The sequence below is a fragment of the Platichthys flesus genome, chromosome 8, assembly GCF_949316205.1.
Source record: "Platichthys flesus chromosome 8, fPlaFle2.1, whole genome shotgun sequence".
Classification (NCBI taxonomy): Eukaryota; Metazoa; Chordata; class Actinopteri; order Pleuronectiformes; family Pleuronectidae; genus Platichthys; species Platichthys flesus.
In genome coordinates, this window is record NC_084952.1 from 10,118,557 (window position 1) to 10,135,694 (window position 17,138).

The window sequence follows — 17,138 nt, forward strand, 5'->3', positions numbered from 1 at the left end:
GCGGGCCGCGCCTCCTCTGCCTCCTCCTCCTCCTCCGCCTCCTCCTCCTCCTCTGTGCCGCGCGCACTGCGCTGCGTGGCGCACAGGTGTCCGCTGCTCCACCTGGCAGAGATGGATAGGTCGCCTGTTCCCTCAGGGACATGTTAGACCCGCCTGTTCACGTGATCGGCGCTGAGGAGTCGCCGGTTCACTTTATGCAGCTGTCAAACACGAATGATGTCTTCAGCTGTCGCTCGCTTCTTTCATCCGTCGTTTTGTTGGTTGAAGGCCTGGTCCTGACACTTGGACCTTTTCTTCAACAAACCTTGGACAAATCTTGGACAAGATTGATTTTATCTTTTTCATAATTACCCTTTCACCATTTATTAATTTGGAAATCATTAGAAATGGATTTACTTGAATGAGAACAATAGGGAAAGTATTTTTGGAAACATTGTTGGTAATCTGTTTATGTTCTTGTACTCTTGCTAAGTTGTATTTAGTTGTGGAGAACTTAGTGACAGTGAGTTAATCAGTGGTTACAAAAGAATGAGGAACAAGGGAGGGAAATAAATGCAAATGAGTGCAGTCCCTGAGGAATTACGAATTATGTTCTGGAAAAAAAGAAATAATAAACAAAGTAGAATTGATCAGTCACTAGTTCTGAAACGACCTAACAAATCCAGGGTGTGTGGGGAGTAAGCTCATATAGGTTTGCAATTTTTATTTTAATGAATAAGTATTTGATGCTTTTTTGCTTATATTTATATTTTATAATATAGTTTCTTTTATATATATTGGTAGATTTTCTTCTGTAAATCTTAAAGGTCCAGTGTGTAAGATTTAGGTGAAAGGGATCTATGGAATTTTAAATAATTTTAGTGGTGTTTTCTCCAGTTTGTTTAATCTAAATTGTACGATATGTTGTTTTCATTACCCTGGAATGGGCCTTTTATAAATCTCTACGGAGGCCACCATGTGATTTACAGTAGCCCAGGCTGGACAACTTAACACCTTTTGAGTTTTTATGGCAACTGAAGGCTAGCCCAGGAGGGTGAGGTGAGGGGTATTCAGTGTACTTCACCACTAGATGTCACTCAATTCTACACACTGAACCTTTAACAGACACAAAATGCTTCCACGATGACACTTGGGATTTTGATGAGCTAGCACAATGACAACAGTTCTTTTATTTTGAAACATTCGAAATATAGAGCATTAAGGAATTACATTCATCCTAAACCAGAAGCACTTCATTATAATCGTGCCGGGTTTGAAGCACATAGTAATAATCTGGTGAGATGCCGGGTCAGATTTATATTTTACGTCTGAGATTCAACAGAGATTATTACACCATCAACTCCACTATGTGACTGGATACGTTGGATTTCTTCAGTGTTTATTCACATTACTCCCTCACACACTTGTTGAAGCAGACGTATCAAACCTAAGATCAAATTAAAAGCCTACACAGCAACCACATCACTTGTGACACGTGTGGCACCACCTTCACACTGCTTCTACCTTCAGCAAGTTGATGGACCTGCTGAACCCAGATTTGTTGGCAAGACTGCATTCCGAGCAAGCATGAGTGATAGAAACTAATTGAGTTAGGGTGGGGTCTAGTTTCTACAGATTTATTGCGATAGATTAAAGTTTATTTGCATTAGACATATAAAAGTTCTTGCATATACTATGATTTGATAATGCTTGGACTTGATATGAAAGTTAAATGAAAGTGAAATATGAAAGTTATAGGTGAAGGGTCTTGAGGCAGAATCTGCTCATCCCTGCCTCTGCTCCTTCGGCTGCCGGGAGACACGGAACAGCGAGAGATCGTGTGAGACGGTGTGTGGGGAGGGAAGCATAAGAAAGGCAGACAAGCAGAGAAGTATGAAAAGGCCTCGTGGGTTTTCCCTTCTGACGACAGCTCGTCCACTTGCTGTCCACGTCCATTTGTTAGGAATGTGTGATCGTCTGGCCAAGTAGCACGCCTCACCTCGCTTTGTCCAAACCACATCAGCCCATACGCCATCATGACGAAGGAGGACGGGGGTAGAACCATTTTGAAAGTGTACTTATCCGAAGCCTCACACCCAGGAAAAGCTACACAAAACTACATACACTAAATATCAATTACTGCAGGTTTGTGTCTATACAGTTCAAATTTACTGCTTGTTTTATACACTGCCTATAGGTATATTCTCCCCTGATATTAGTTTGAAACATTTCACGAGACAATCCACGCTGTTAACATTTAGGCTTCTCTCTTCTTTCGATTGTGTGCTGACACTTGTTCAGGTGTGTGATGGGTGTGCGTGAGTCAGAACCAGGGATACAGGTCAAAGAACTGCATTCCTCTGCGGGCTTAAAGGATTAATCAATTGAATTACTTGTGCACCATTACTTTGTTATCCATTGAGATCCACCCTAAGGATCAAAGGTTCCTTAATGACTACGGTGATATAAATTGATGGGCACCTGCGAGATTTTGCCGCAGATTATCAAGGAATAATTCCGTGACTGTCTGTTCTGACTTTAATGCCTCTAGTTGCCTCTAATTGCGATGTGCTCTAACAATGAACAACACGTTACCATCATGGTGGTTATGTGACAGGATACAACCATGTGACCTCCCAAGGCCTGACCTCATTGGCTGGTCTGACAACTTCTCATTTCAATGGTAAACATTTAATTGCCATTCACACCCAATTTGTGTCTTTGACTGATGATCACTCGTCAGCAGCCAAGACTTGGGAGACAAAACCGTGAGGGAAACACCTTCATGTTCAGCACATTGCATCCTGGACTCTGTGGTTTGGATTTTAAATTGACATTAATCGTCTCTCGCTCACACACACACACACACAGGTATGTGGCAGCGTGTTCTCACAGGCACTTTTCTCCTTCGCAGTTTGAGCATCGGCAGCTGACGGAGTGTGTGTGGCTACTAAACACATGTCTGCTGAGTTGAGCACCTCCAGCTGACTGCTCAGACCTTGTTGTAGGGTGATCTCCCCTTCCACATCTGCTTCATGTTAGGGCCTGGGGGCCACTGCAGGAGGGCCCAACAACTCTCTGCCTCGCTCTCTCTCTCTCTCTCTCTCTCTCTCTCTCTCTCTCTCTCTCTCTCTCTCTCAGTGGGGGATGGTGGGAGAATGCCTCAAGACCAGCACAGAGAGACACACAGATTGATGCTGGAAACTGGGTTGTGTAAAACAAGTGACATTTTGTAGTTTAGTACACTGTATCTTTCTTTTTGTTCCAAGGTGAAACCAACCGGACAAACAGAAACGGAAAAAAAACACAGTAAATTCCACACCACATCACCAGCGCCCACTCCGCGTATGTAAATAAACATGAGACGAGAGAAAAAAACACAGACATATTGACAATACGTGCATATGACTCATTTGTTACACTGCCGTACAAAAACAGCGTAGTGTTTATTCTAAAATGGATAATCTTCAATGGTATGAGTTCAGTTTTTCACACAGCCATAGCTGGCAAATCACTTTTGTTTTTCTGTTGACAATTTTTTGCTTCCAGATATGAAGTTCTGTTTCGGCCCAATCAGCAGGCACCAAGGTAATTTGAAGGGTTTAGGATTCTTGGATTTCACGAAAATTGGCAGACTGCCATGAAGAGGATAGAATGTCTGTGGTGATTGGGCTCGAGCGAGGCCAACTGACTTCAAGGTGCAGGGTCATGTTAGTGCAACGTTACATGGATGTTTGTGAAATCTGGTGGGATCGTTGCTGTCGTCATTCGGCCCATGATACATGCTTTGCCAAATAGTTCTTTGATAAGAGTCTCCGCCTGAAGACATTCGCTTTACATGACATTTTGATGTCCTGCTTCTTGTTACTGTGCTGCAACACAATGCATATTATGTGCATGTTTTCTCCAGCGCCACATGGGCCACACAGAGCGTGTACATGTGCATTGCATCAGGTCCGCGGACACGTACTCTATGCTGAAATAATATTTTATACATTTACACAGTGTGTGATTGTTGCAAAAGTGGAAATCTGGGTCGGCAGGCTTCCTGCCACAACCACAACGTGTGCAAGGGCTGGAAGGCCCATTCAACACTGCTCTCAGCTTTCCTCTACTTATTGTTTCGGTTCTCACATCAACATATATTCCCTCGCTGTCCAAAGATGCTCTTGTTTTATGAAGCCCCTCCCCAGGAACAGACAAGCTGCGGCAGAGGCTCAGATTCACAGTTTATGAGGTACAGCAGTTTGTTATTACGAAACACAAGAGGATTTGATTTGTGCAGTTTGACCTACATCTGCGTTAACAGTTGTAACACGGTAACATTATCCCTGGGTAGTTGGCATGATTTAGGTTTACTTCAACAGGATACAGTACCTCGCCACAGACATCAGCTCTACTCAGGGTACCCTGGGTACCCCCACCCGCATCCTCCCAGCTTAGCGGGTTCACCTCCGGGCCGTGTCACAGTGAATCAGCCCCAGATGTGGTTCTGGAGTCCGTTGGCGTCACATATGACACAGAGCACCCACCCAGCAGCAAAGGGACCCCCCTCCTCCAAAGCCATGAGTACGTTTTGTCACCAGCTGTGTGAGTCATCGCATGAATAACCAGATTACCTCTGAAAAAAGAACATCACCATGGCTGGATGATGTTTGTTGCCCAAACAAGGTTTGATTTTAAAGTTGCCGTACGATGAAAACCAAAGTTTTTAACTGTTTTTAACAGGTTCACATGATAATTTGAGTTTATGATACATGACAGGTGAATTTGCGGCTGTTTTGCCCCAGCAAACCTGTGACATATCAGAGGAGAAGACAGAGGTAGCTATTATCTCTTTTTATCATACTTAACTAAGTCAGAGCTGCTATTCAGGTCTTAGGTTTATCTAACATCACCCACCAATCATTAGCTGAAGACTCCTGTTAGACAGAGTTCACTTTATCATTACCACTTGCCATTGTAGATTACCGTAGGCAGCAAAAAACATAAACTAAGCAGTGGTTTGTTAGATGAGCAGAATCAGGCCTGGAGGCGAGCGGCTGAGGGGAGAGGGAAGGCAATAATCAAATGTATTACTTTGAATACACGTCATTTTTGCTGTGTTTATTCCTGGAGTCCAATTTGGAGTCGTTTTGCAAATAAAACTGAGAACTGGGGTGGTGCTGCTAACCCTCACCCTAACAATTTTAGTTTGGAAACTTCAAGGCTGTATCACTGTCTGGATGGGTGCAAATAGAGACACTTACGAATGAACACAGTCACCCAGTTCCACATGCTAGTTGGGTGTTATCCGTTATGACTACTGGCAGGAAATAACTCAAACTCACTGTAAGAAAATCCCTGCTCTTTGTCTGTAGTATTTTCTGCCACTAGGCAACTGACTGTAAATCTTTGTCTCTTACATTAGCACGCGTGTGGCCAGTGTACGTGGACGTGTCATGTGATATTTGTCTTCTGGTGTTTCTACATGAGGGAGCTAAGGCATTATCTGGATGATTTATTGTCGGAGGTTTAATCAATGCATGAAGAGAATTATTAACAGTTAGAGCATCTTTATGTTTAACTTGGAGGCTGTAAATACATATCATTAATAATTTGTTGGTTATATGTCGCTATTATCTTATCAATATCTGAATTGTAGCTCAAGAAAATTGGACTCAGCCCCTGAAAAGCTGAGCAAGCAACATCTCATCTACAGCTGATAAGGCATGGGAGCCTTTTAAAAAACTTTTTTTGCCACTTGAAAATAGTGGGTCAGGTATCAGAGGCCGAGTAATCCACTGTTGGCACCGGTGGGAGAACTTCCTGGCAAAGACCTTGAGTCACCCTGACATAAAATCTTCAAACCCTCCTCCATGTTTTATATGAAAGTTCACACAATCTTCCTCTAAGCTGACCTGTATACAGATTGCTTTTATTCTCTTAATGGGGTTTTTCCAGGAGTAGTATCACTAACACACAATCTGGATCAGTGGAGTAAACTGAATTTTAAATTGTTTTAACCCCTAACCCTTTTTGTTTTTGTAAACTAGCACTGGAATTGATCCCTGTCCACTTTATGGCCGTTCAACCAGACGGGAAATGTCTGAAGTTTGTGTCATTTGGGTGGGAGGAATTCAAGCACAGTCTATGGAGGGAGAATAATTGTTTTCAGCTTGTTTTGGAAACAATGTGGTCAGACCAGTTTTTAAAAAAAGGGATAAAAAAAAACCAACAAACGAGAAAGAGAGTGAATCACGTCAGATCGCAGATGAGGCCATCGTGTTTGTTTTGGTGAGCAGCTTCGCACATCTGTGAGTGAGCTAGATGATTTCTGTGGGATCACAGCCGAGGTGGGAGGTGGGCTGGGGGGGTGACTCTCTCTCTCACACACACACACAAACCACGTCATGTCCGACCCAAACAGAGAGAGAGAGAGAGACAGAGAGAGAGCGAGAGCGAGAGAGAAAGACAGAGAGAGAGACAGAGAGTAGGGGGGAGAGAGAGAGAGAGAGAGAGAGAGAGACTCTAGATTATATGTCATGACTACAGGGGCACTCCACCCTTTGCTCTCTATTTCCCTCTGTTCCACTCCCTACCAGTGTCCCCCGCCCACTGTTTCTCCTCCTCCTCCTGTGCTGTGTTTTTAGTTTATTGTTGAGACACATTTGGTCAATTGCATGTAAAGCACTTTGAACTGAAATTGTCCTGTTTGAAAGCTACTATGTAAATAAAGTTTGATTGATTGAGGGTTCTGTTCTGGTTTATATGCTGCGTTACATGCAGACATGTGACTCAAGACTAAATACCTCCATTTTCCATGTTTGCAGTTTGACCAAATTCACTGCTCTTCGTCGTGTCCTCCTCCTGCCTTTCCATTTTGTGACCGTCTATCCATCACTGCATCTGACACTGATGACGGCCCACGTCCAGCCCCTGACGGACAGCCCTGTGTCTGCACTTGCCCGTCTCATCGGACGCTCACCTTTGTTCCAGTCGCACCATCTGAAAACCAGACATGGATGCTCAGCGGCCTGTAATTAAGTCATGAAGTGGACGTCTTTTAGAAGTTCCAGCTAAGGTCTGAGTAAATGCAAGTCAAAGATTTAAAGTCACGGCGGGAGAAAGTGAGCGTTTTGCCACAGGCCTGGCTTACATCCAGAGGAAACTGTTCTACTAGACAATAAATAAGTACAACATAAAGTAATGACATGAGGGCACATGCTGTACAAATGTGGCCCATGCACACATGCTGCTGCAGAGCCCAGCATCAGACAATAACCACTGAGAGCTTTAACGGGGCTGTAAATCTTGCTGCTCCATGGCTGAGCCCATTGGGGATCGGACTCTGCTCTCTAATGTGTCCGCCTGCTGGCTCATTGCCTGGTGGCTTGAATGTTTGCCTTGATGTGGAGGAAGGGGTCATATTTAGCTGTAGTGTGGTAAGAAGGCACCACCATATGTGTGCGTGCACAGCAGATAACCTGATAAACGTGTCTGTAAGAAACTGATTTTGTCTACTTGGTTCTTCACACCTGCGTCATTCATGTTTGAGTAGTGGATGATCAGGAAATTAATTTTCTGATTATCAAACACAGTTTTTATTTGCAGGTTCTTTGAGTGCAATATACATGCTACTGCCCATGATTCTTATCTGATAAGGGCCTGAAATAAAATAACTTATTGTTGAATACAAAGGTTAAAACCTACAGTCTATGGTCAAAACTAATAAAAAGGAAATTTGGAACAAGCCAGTGATTTCACTTCGATGTTATTGCGCCATCTTATGGACAAAGACTGCAGTTAATGCCCGGTGCAGAACCTTCCACCATGAGGGTCAAATTTCACCTTTATGTGCTGATACAGTGATGAACTCTCCAGTTTCTGCCAGTTTTGTTTGACACGTGGAATAAACAAATAAACAATAACGATCAATTATAACTAACTTATTATGATTGCTCACAATGACACTACTTGCCTCGCATTTATTTATCCTTTATTCAAATTTGTTTTCATACTTCAACTGTCCTGAGCTGCTGTATTGTATTTAGGGTCCGAGCACTGACAGGCACTTACAGACAGTGAGGCCCTATTACATTTGTAAGGATTTTTATTATATTTCAGCAAATTAATTGGCTTTTTGAGGGCTTTAACATGCTCAAATTCTTACCAAAATTTGCAGAAAAAACATAGTGAAAATTTACTTTTCATTTAGTTTCTGTTATTTCTTTATAATACATTTTTTTGTTTTTAATTTAATTAAAAAAATGATTTACCTTCTCCGCAGAAGCGAACTGCGCACCTCCTGAATTCAACTTCATTCACTTCATTTATTTTTTGAATTTACATTATTAAATTATCCTTTATTTTATTTTATTATTTTATATAATTAAATTTACATCATGTAAGATATTGTACAATGAATAGGTGGTTGGAGTATCTTGCCAAGGATACTTTGGCATGCAGATGGGGAAGACTAGAACCACTTTACCCCCTGGGCCACACCATTAAGGATTGGATTACCTGCTTACCTGAAGAAGATGGACAAATAATTGTGTGTGTGTGCTTGTGTCATTCTTGAATCTTGAATCTATGCTGCTTTTGATACACATTTCAGAGAAAACCATTGTATTTTCTACTTTACTACATATATTTGACAGCTTTACTTAAAAGTTACTTTATATTTTTGGATTTTAGATACTGGATGATTTAACATGCTTTAAAAAAAACTGTTAGACAATAACCCAGTAGTTCTAATTCTGAAAATTCATGCAAAACCTTCTATTTAACTGTCTTTTTTTTCTTCTTTTTTTCTCTCTGTACCTGCTGCTGTGACAAATTTCCCCTCTAAGGGCAATTATTCTTATTATTACTTATTATTATCATTAGCCTCTATGAAAGGAAACGCTGTTCAGTTTGATTGACAGCACAGTCCAGATGCTAATGTGATCTGATTTACGAAGCAACTCTGAATACATAAGAGGCTGTCCTGTGTAACACTCACAACCCTCAGTCTTCAAACACTAAAGACAAAACAGAGTTTCCCTATAATAAAACATGATAATGTTAACCTCTTGTGAGCAACAATATAACATGGAAGTATGCGACCGTAAAGACATTTGCAAATACTGCCATCAAGGGAAAGAACAAGACAAATTTTTGCTCGTTGCTATCAGATTTATTTACAGATGTGAGAAGGATAAAACCTCCTTTGTGCAATTACTGGAACTCATCAACTCTTTCAAATAAAACAGCAGGGATTCATGGATTGTGGCACACAGACACTCACACACACGCACAAACACAAAATTGAATATGGCCACTTCAAGCATGTTGAAACAAAATTGCGGTGCCATGTATAAAATATAAATCTTATGCATCATCTATTATTAAGAATGAACAATGTTGAATTAAAGCAGATCAATGTGAAAACAAGTTGAATTAATGACAATAGTAAAAACTAATCACGTCAGGTCAGCAGTCGCACTGTCAAAGTAAAATAAGACACTCTTACATGTTATACAAAACAAAAAGCTAAACACATATGGCAAGCAAGCCAAAATCATACACACCGCAAGTTTAGGCACAATATCAGTCATACCACACTATACTCTGCATGCTAACAGACAGAATCACTACACAATTACAATCTGTGAGCCTATTTAAAATGAAATAAAAATGTACAAATGAGGCAACAGAGCTTTAGAAATTGAAATAGCTGGTCCGCGTTAGCTTGAGAGGCAATGCTAAAGGGATCGGCCGGAGCAAGGGACTGAGAAGATACTTCAATGACTCCAATCTCATGCCACATCCGACAGTGGAATGAGGTAAGCAGGGCAATGCATGCCAGTGCACCCATTACATGACAGAACCACAATCAAAATAATAATAATTCAAAGCAGTAATGTCTTTAGGGGATAACAAATAAAATTACTTAATTTGGTGTTTTAATTGGACCAATGAGTCGGAAGAGATAAGGAGGGGATGATGGCGTGGACTGTTGGCAGTACGTCCGCTGGGAGCAATAACAGTGCGGCAACGTCTCTGGGGCTAGTGAGCTAATACTATGGGTGGTCCTCATCTCTCTCAGCCTCTGAATTTGCAGGGAGAATGAGGGGACAGAGGAGGGAAGAGAAGCAACTAGACAGAGGGGGGGGGGAAATGCTGAGTATGTGGTACAGAGGTGTAACAGCACAGCCAGTGTGGCTTCAGAAGCCCGAAGGTGTTAAAACATTCATGTCCCGAGGTTTGAGTTTGTGTGGCCTTGGGGGCATCTGCTTGGCCTCGATGCCCGAGATATCGATCTTGGGGGGCATGAAGTTGGCAGGGTCCGGCACCTTGAGGTTGATTTGGGTGTTGGTGCCATCCATGGTCGTGGACTTCTGCAGGCCGAAGTACGACTGCAGTGAGAAGCCTGCAGGAGAGAAGAGGTAGATGCTGTCATCGTTGACCAGAATCTGGGCGTTAGAGTCATCAGGTTAACTGCCCTGAATTTAAAGAACGGCTTTACCACTCAATGAAAGTCTTTGGGTTTCACCATGCTGCAGAAGTGACGCACAGGTGTGCTCCACGACACCATGACATCACTGCTGGGTGTGGTTTAAGGTGCAAAAAAGACAAACCTATAAACCACACCCAGCAGTATGCGTAAATGTTCGATGTTGTACTAAATAACACAGCTCCTGTCAAGAAATGCACAATGTGCCGCAGGTGGGGACACCTCTTTCATTTGTCGCAGATTGTGGTATCAACACAATCCTCAGTGCTTTCATTGAACTACACAGGGTTCACTGGTGTTAGTGAACCAACAAGTTTGTATTCGCAGAAAAGACAAAAAACTGTTGCTTCGCCAGAGTTTGCCGTGCTGTGGGGTTAACCTACTGCGGAAAGAATCAATAAATTTGCAATAGAGTCAATGTACAGAGGCCAGATCGCTCACCTTTGCTGGTGTCAGAGCCGGGGTCAGTGGGGGACTTCTGCACCACAGACCGAGTTCCAAAGAAGCTCCACTTATCTCCACCTCCTTCATTTCCTCCCATGTCTGTGCTTAGGGTTGGACTGTGCTCTGGGTTGGTAAGAAGAGGTGCAGGACTCAGCTGCAACCAGTTCCTACAATCCCACCAAACAAAAAGCACAACAGAAAATGTGAAGTATACGCTTTATGGGAATCTCATGCACAAAACGGACACAATATCAAAACAATTAACTGTATGTATTGATTATTGGTGTGTAGCTCATGCTGGGAAATGAAGCATGTTGTGCTCAGGACGTCTGGCTCCACTCATTTCAACAGAAGCATTTCTGTCAGGGGTTACATCGAAATAAGTGTAACAGCAAATGGATTCAGACGCGTGAATCCTACCTGCGATTGACAGCCGGTGATGAGTGGGGACTAACGCAGGGGGTGACACAGGGGGTGACGCTGGGGGTGACAGAAGGGGTACAACTTGGGGTGGATTGTGCTGATGTTGTTAGCCTGTCCTCTTTGAAGTCCCCACTTGGCATCCTCAACTTCTGCAAAGACAGAAAAACAAGCAATTCAACAAACATGCATTGAAAGAATTACCTCCACTGGTCCTGCACATTACAAGGTGATTTAAAAAGTTTTCAGATTTAAAGCCACTGGGAGTATATTTTTTAGTTATGCATCCTGTACAAAACAGCATTTCCCACTCATGCCTGTGTAACAGTTTATCAGAGGTGTGTCAGAGAGACAGAATTGTTCTTATTTAAAGAGTAAACACTCCGCGAGCACACGACACAAAAGGTCAGCAGTGTTTTTGTGGACCGGCCGATCCAATATTATAATAACAAAGTGCGTCACAGATACGCAGAGCCTATCTCCTCTGACCGTGTGGTGTGGGTGGGAAAAGTCAGAAAACGCAGAGAGGACCTCTCTAATACAATTACGGTTATGTGATGGTGAGACACTTTAAACAAGCTTAGATTAAAGCAGCACTGAGCCTGAGAAGTTGTATTACTTCAATTCAATAATTGAGTATAGCCTAAAACGGCTTCCACCTGCGGCACCTACAAAACATCCAGTTGGAGAAGTTATAACCTGCTCTGGTCGCACAATGAATGCACAGTTTTAGATACACAATACTGATAGGCTGAATACATGTTCACAAGCACTTGCCTTGAAAACAAGATTTATTTCGGTAATGATATCTGGAAGAATGTTTTCAAGGTAAGCTTCCATTCAATGCAGGAATATTCCCATCCATGATCGGAATGTCCTTCCAAACTCATGCTAGTCTTATGTATATGGTGCTGTCTTCTGCTCAGGGCAGTGGCCATCGTGGGAATGAATAACAAAATCCACCAAAGAGCCTTTTAAACCTTGTTCTTTTTGGGGTTGGACCTCAGCCAGTACTGCAAATGTAGGACTCAATGTTAAAAGTTAAACCAAATTCTGATTCATGTATAAAAATGGAAGGAGGGAGAAAACAACTAATAAAAACATGTAGGTCCATCCGCGTCAAATCAGGACACGTTTGGGCCCCACTGTCAAAGATCTTTCATTTGTTCACATGTGAAGCCTATGGAACCACAATTGTCAACATCTCGGATCACAATTAAGGGATATGTTTGAAATTCATACTACTTATTTTAGTAAGTTGCTGTTTTTAGCTATTTAGCCTTAAGTTAGTCGTGTCCTCGAAAGTGAAATTCAGTTTAACAAAACATTACAATCACATTCAACCCCCATGAACCAGGTTGTGTGAAACAAAGCACAGAGCAGGACACATCATCAGATCAGCCACACAGGATCCTGAACTGTGTCGCAGACGTTTCTCTACTTCCTCCCCCCCTCCTGACTGACTGACTGGTGGGAGGTTTCAGGTGATGTCCTTTGCTCTCGATGGCCTCACAGTCGAGTTCAGAGCACAGGCAACATGGCACAATGCAGGCAAACACTGACGTCTAATGTTGCGGGTCACTCTGAACGAAATGTCAAAGGGCGAGTAAACCAGCCCCAGTGTGTGCCTCTATAGTGGGACCGTTATACCAGATGTGAACATCAAGGTGCTGGCTGGTGCTGCACATGGGGGGCACATTCCTAATGAAATTATATTCTGTCACGGGATTTCCCCTACCTCTTATAATATCCCGCAGTTCCGTTTCAATTCAAGCCATGTCACCGTTAGGGCTAGCTTAAACGCTGCATGGCGGATGCTAGCCGTACTGCCACATAACAACGTCCATCGCATGACCTGAATCTATCGAGCTGGGGAGCAAAGGGAGGTTATCGACACAGCCACAGCTTCATTGTGATCGTTTCTGGTTCAGTTACGAGCGTCACGGTGTTTCACTTCAGGTGGACGAAGGCTGATAATGTTTAACAGGACTGAGTTTGTTTACTGTGCTTAGCTTGAAGGCCAGCTACGCGAGCTAGCTTGCGGCCCGTTTAGCCTTCAGAGGGAGTGTTAGCTCACTGCTACAGCAGCTCCTTCACGTACCTTTTTATGATAAGCTTTCGTTGACGCTCCATTCCGACGTATTCCTTCATTTTGTCCATGGTTTGCAGTTAGAGGAAGTTTAAGGGACCGTTATTTACTACGATAGCGTCAGAACAAGTCGCTGTCGGCTTCTGGGACACCCGTTATGAGACGAGCCCGCTGATTGGTCCGTTTAGGGAAACAAGGGGGCTCGTTCCATTTAGGGGCGTTGCCTGGCCACACTGGTGATATGGAACCAGAAAGAGAGGCCGATTACGTAATATGTTTACCAGTGTTTAGTCCCATTTACAGCCTGCAGCCCACAGGCTATACAAAGGTAGAATCACTGTATGATTTACCACAATAATACCTGCCTATTTTAATTAATAACACAGGTTAGGCTGCTCTGTTACTGGGAATATAATCCTCACACTTTGTGCATGTGATCTCATGTGTTAAACAGTACAATGCAACCTGTGATTTTGTGAATTGTCATCTGATATCAGGTTAAACGTGATCATAGGGGTGGAGAGGCAGAGAGACTGGAATCATCTTACACACACGCACACACACACACATTCTCCACTCTGTTGCAGTCTGAGAATCTCAATGTGGTCAGACGTTTGTTGGCTGTAGGAAATAAAAACACTTGAGTAAAAGGAGGGTTAACTCTTCAACAATCTCACTTACTCCTGATTTGCTATAGCAGCCTGGTTAGGGCTGAAGGTTATGGGAAACAATTATATCATTATGATGCTCATCACAATGTTACATTATTGTTTTTCTGATAAGTTTAAAGACTCCTGCGTGAATTCTGTGGTTTTAAACTCTTCCTTATGAGCTGAGAATGACATTTGAGAAACAGCAAAATGTTTTACAAATCTGAGGTGGACCCATTATGTGCTATACCTCTGCACTGTGCACAATATTTAAGAATCATATTGATATGCATTGGATTTTTGTCATATTGGTTTTGATTTCTTATATCGGTACAATTTTTTTATTTTGTGTTATTGATCTGCCTCAATTCTAATCCAAACCAGTGTCATCCGATATAGCTATATACCTGTGACCTCAATATTATAAAATGCCAGCCCTTGTCTTTGACATGAGTTACACATGAAGGTGTGAAGAGATTATTATTTCAGATTACAAACTTTCCACACAGGAACAAATCAAGCTCCCACAGTTCACATTTGTTTCTACTCACTGGCACCGTGCCGTCACCCAGTCGGTGAAAGCGGGTCTCCTCAGAGGAGAGGCCTTTGTGGGGAGAGTACCCGGTGTCTGTCAGCCCTGCCTGGTGCTCAAACCTCTGGATGCTCTCCTGGCTTTGCTCTAAGTGAAGACAGGCATAGTGTCAGCAATGAAGGTCAAATTAGTCAGTGCTTAAAATGTGCCAGACCCAAAATAGTCTCCTGATGCTCTGAAGATTGTTTATCAACTAAGTTTTTCTGGATCTTTGTATGTCAAACATATTTATCAAAATGAAATTCTACATGATTCTGTTGACTTACTTATCATGAGGGAGCTCATTAAAGACGTGGCTTTGGCTTTCACCACAGGCACGGGGGACTTGGCCGGCGCTACCGCCTCAAACGTCACCAACTTCCCACCAGTCTCACTTCCCTATAGTCACACAATTTTACACGGTTAAGATGAATGTGTAAAACAATTTGAGGATAGACATATAAACAAGCTCACAAGTTGTACCAGCGTGCACCAAACTTTCAAGAAAACAGGTTTGACAAGAGACGGATCACACAGAATTCTGTTCAGGTAACCAGTTCATGTTGCCAAAACAGTTTGGGTCAAGCAGTGCGAATAGAAACCAACAGGAAACAGGCAAGCACCTCTGTTGAGTTCCTGAATTTGTGCTGCGGGATGACTGGGTCTTTCCACAAGATGTTGACACTCATGTCCGGAGGTGGTGAATGCATGGGGGTATCCATTAGCTCGTCATAGCTGACATTACGCCGGGTCATTCCAAGAGGAGAAGATGAGGTGCAGAAGAGTGAGGAGAACGGGCCTGACTCAAGCGCTGAAATACGGAAATGGACAGACAAGTTAGAACTGGGTTTTCCTAACCCGTCAAGAAACCTTTTCAGATATCTGCACAAAACAATGCAGAAATAAGTATTTTTACTCAGATCTTATTATGCTTACTCCGAATTTCCACATTACCTGGAATATCTCCCCGTCTCGAGGCCATGTTGAAACCAGCTCTGATTGGAGGTCCACAGAAGACTCAGTGTTGGGTTCAGCTCGGTTTGACTTTGGACTGCGAACCTGAGCACTGAATCACATGACAACCACAGTCATTTGAGAGCCCAAAAGGTCCCGCTTGAGTCAATGCAAAGTGTGAATTGCAAGATCAACACAAAAGCACTGTCATCTGAGACATAGTAAATACATGTATTAATGCACGTTTTTTTACAACCATGTCAGTGGCAGATAAAGTACTCAGTAAATGTCAAAATAAATACACAAAAATATACTCCAGCAAGAACTAGATACTTGCTTTTAAATAGGCATAAGTATTAAAAGCAACAGTATTAAAAATGTAACGGAGTACAAATACAGCTATTTTCTAATATATATAGTTGCGTAAAATTGATAATAAAATAAAAGTAAATGTATTTAGTTCCACCCACGACTGAGCATGGTTCAGTCAGAGAGTAAAAGTACAGAGCTGTTTTCGGAGTCGCTCCAAATAGAACCAGACTCTGGTTTCAGCAGCGTCATGAATATCAGTTAATGTCAGAGTCCTCCTCCACTTCTCTGAACTAGAGCAGGATCCTTTTCACAAGGAAATGAAACTGAGGAATAAGGGAAACACTTGTTGTTTGGCCCACGGGAGCCTGTCCAGCATAGACTTCCCCACTGTTTCAAATAGAGAGAGAGAGAGAGAGAGAGCTTCCATCAGTGCCTCTTGAGTTGGGACGAACCCGTCTACACGTGCTGTCAGGAATCCATGTCAGATTTGGCTGAGCTCGCTCTGCCCTCACAGACTGGAATCCACGTGCACCTCCTTCATTTGGGATGAATGATGGCGGGACCGTGCATAAATCTTCACCTGAGCTGGGGTCGGTTCTAATTCCTCATGCACCCAGTCTACTGTTCAGACAGCTGTCATGTGTCTGCTGTTCACGTCGGCCGGACACACACACACAGACACACAAACACACACACACACACACACAGTGACTTGCAAAACAGTGAGTCCCACTATAGTTCTGCAGGAATAACCTCTGAATGCAGGAACAGAAACAGTCACTCTCTTTGCATTACACTACAACCCGAATATATAACTGTTCAACAACAGCTCGTCATGCATCCAGTGTGAACATGTACCTCAAAGTGACTCCTCTCCTGCACAGACCAATCCGCAGCTGCAGCGGCGTCTTTGCCAAAGTCTCCCAGGTGAGTCGCAGTGAAGGGACGAATGCTGTGCGTGTGTCAGACGCTCGCCTCCTCCGTGACTTTTGGACACGCGGAGAGTAAACAGCGGAGCGACAGTGAACGCAGCACAAGCAGCAGCCGGCGGCGGAAGTGATGAGTCGAAACTCCTGCAGCATTTTTGGGAGTGGTGCGTCGACCATGTTGACACGTGTCATCATTTTTAAGATATGGGTGGAAAAAGACGGTTCAAATGTTGTTTCAAATCTGAGAAAAGCGAGTTAGTAAATATCTAGAGTTTGTTGTATAATATTAGTCTGCTCTCTCTCTCTCTGT

At 42.9% G+C, this 17,138-nt stretch overlaps 1 protein-coding gene across 3 annotated transcripts; it reads right to left on the reverse strand.

The window, feature by feature from the left end:
- Window positions 1-9,117: 9,117 nt before the first annotated feature.
- kiaa1191 (KIAA1191 ortholog) lies at window positions 9,118-16,932 on the reverse strand. 3 transcript variants are annotated; one of them, XM_062393063.1, is made up of 8 exons: window positions 16,758-16,932; window positions 15,588-15,699; window positions 15,257-15,444; window positions 14,921-15,032; window positions 14,614-14,741; window positions 11,324-11,475; window positions 10,901-11,070; window positions 9,118-10,375 (listed from the first exon to the last, which is right to left on the reverse strand). In XM_062393063.1, the coding sequence occupies exons 2-8, from the start codon at window positions 15,613-15,615 to the stop codon at window positions 10,170-10,172; spliced, it is 984 nt and encodes a 327-aa protein (XP_062249047.1). In that variant the 5' UTR covers window positions 15,616-15,699; window positions 16,758-16,932; the 3' UTR covers window positions 9,118-10,169. The 3 variants fall into 3 exon arrangements, with proteins under 3 accessions (XP_062249047.1, XP_062249048.1, XP_062249049.1); XM_062393064.1 differs by lacking the exon at window positions 16,758-16,932 and adding an exon at window positions 16,352-16,542; XM_062393065.1 differs by lacking the exon at window positions 16,758-16,932 and adding an exon at window positions 16,058-16,283.
- Between the last annotated feature and the right edge of the window lie 206 nt (window positions 16,933-17,138).

Bases quoted from the DNA above. Each gene is read 5' to 3' on its own strand.
- kiaa1191 (XM_062393063.1), bottom strand. From the start codon at position 15,615: ATGGCCTCGAGACGGGGAGATATTCCAG. The intron at 15,033-15,256 runs GTGCTTGCCTGT...GTGTGACTATAG, and splicing joins AATTCAGGAACTCAACAGAG to GGAAGTGAGACTGGTGGGAA. The intron at 14,742-14,920 runs GTAAGTCAACAG...GTCTTCACTTAG, and splicing joins AATGAGCTCCCTCATGATAA to AGCAAAGCCAGGAGAGCATC.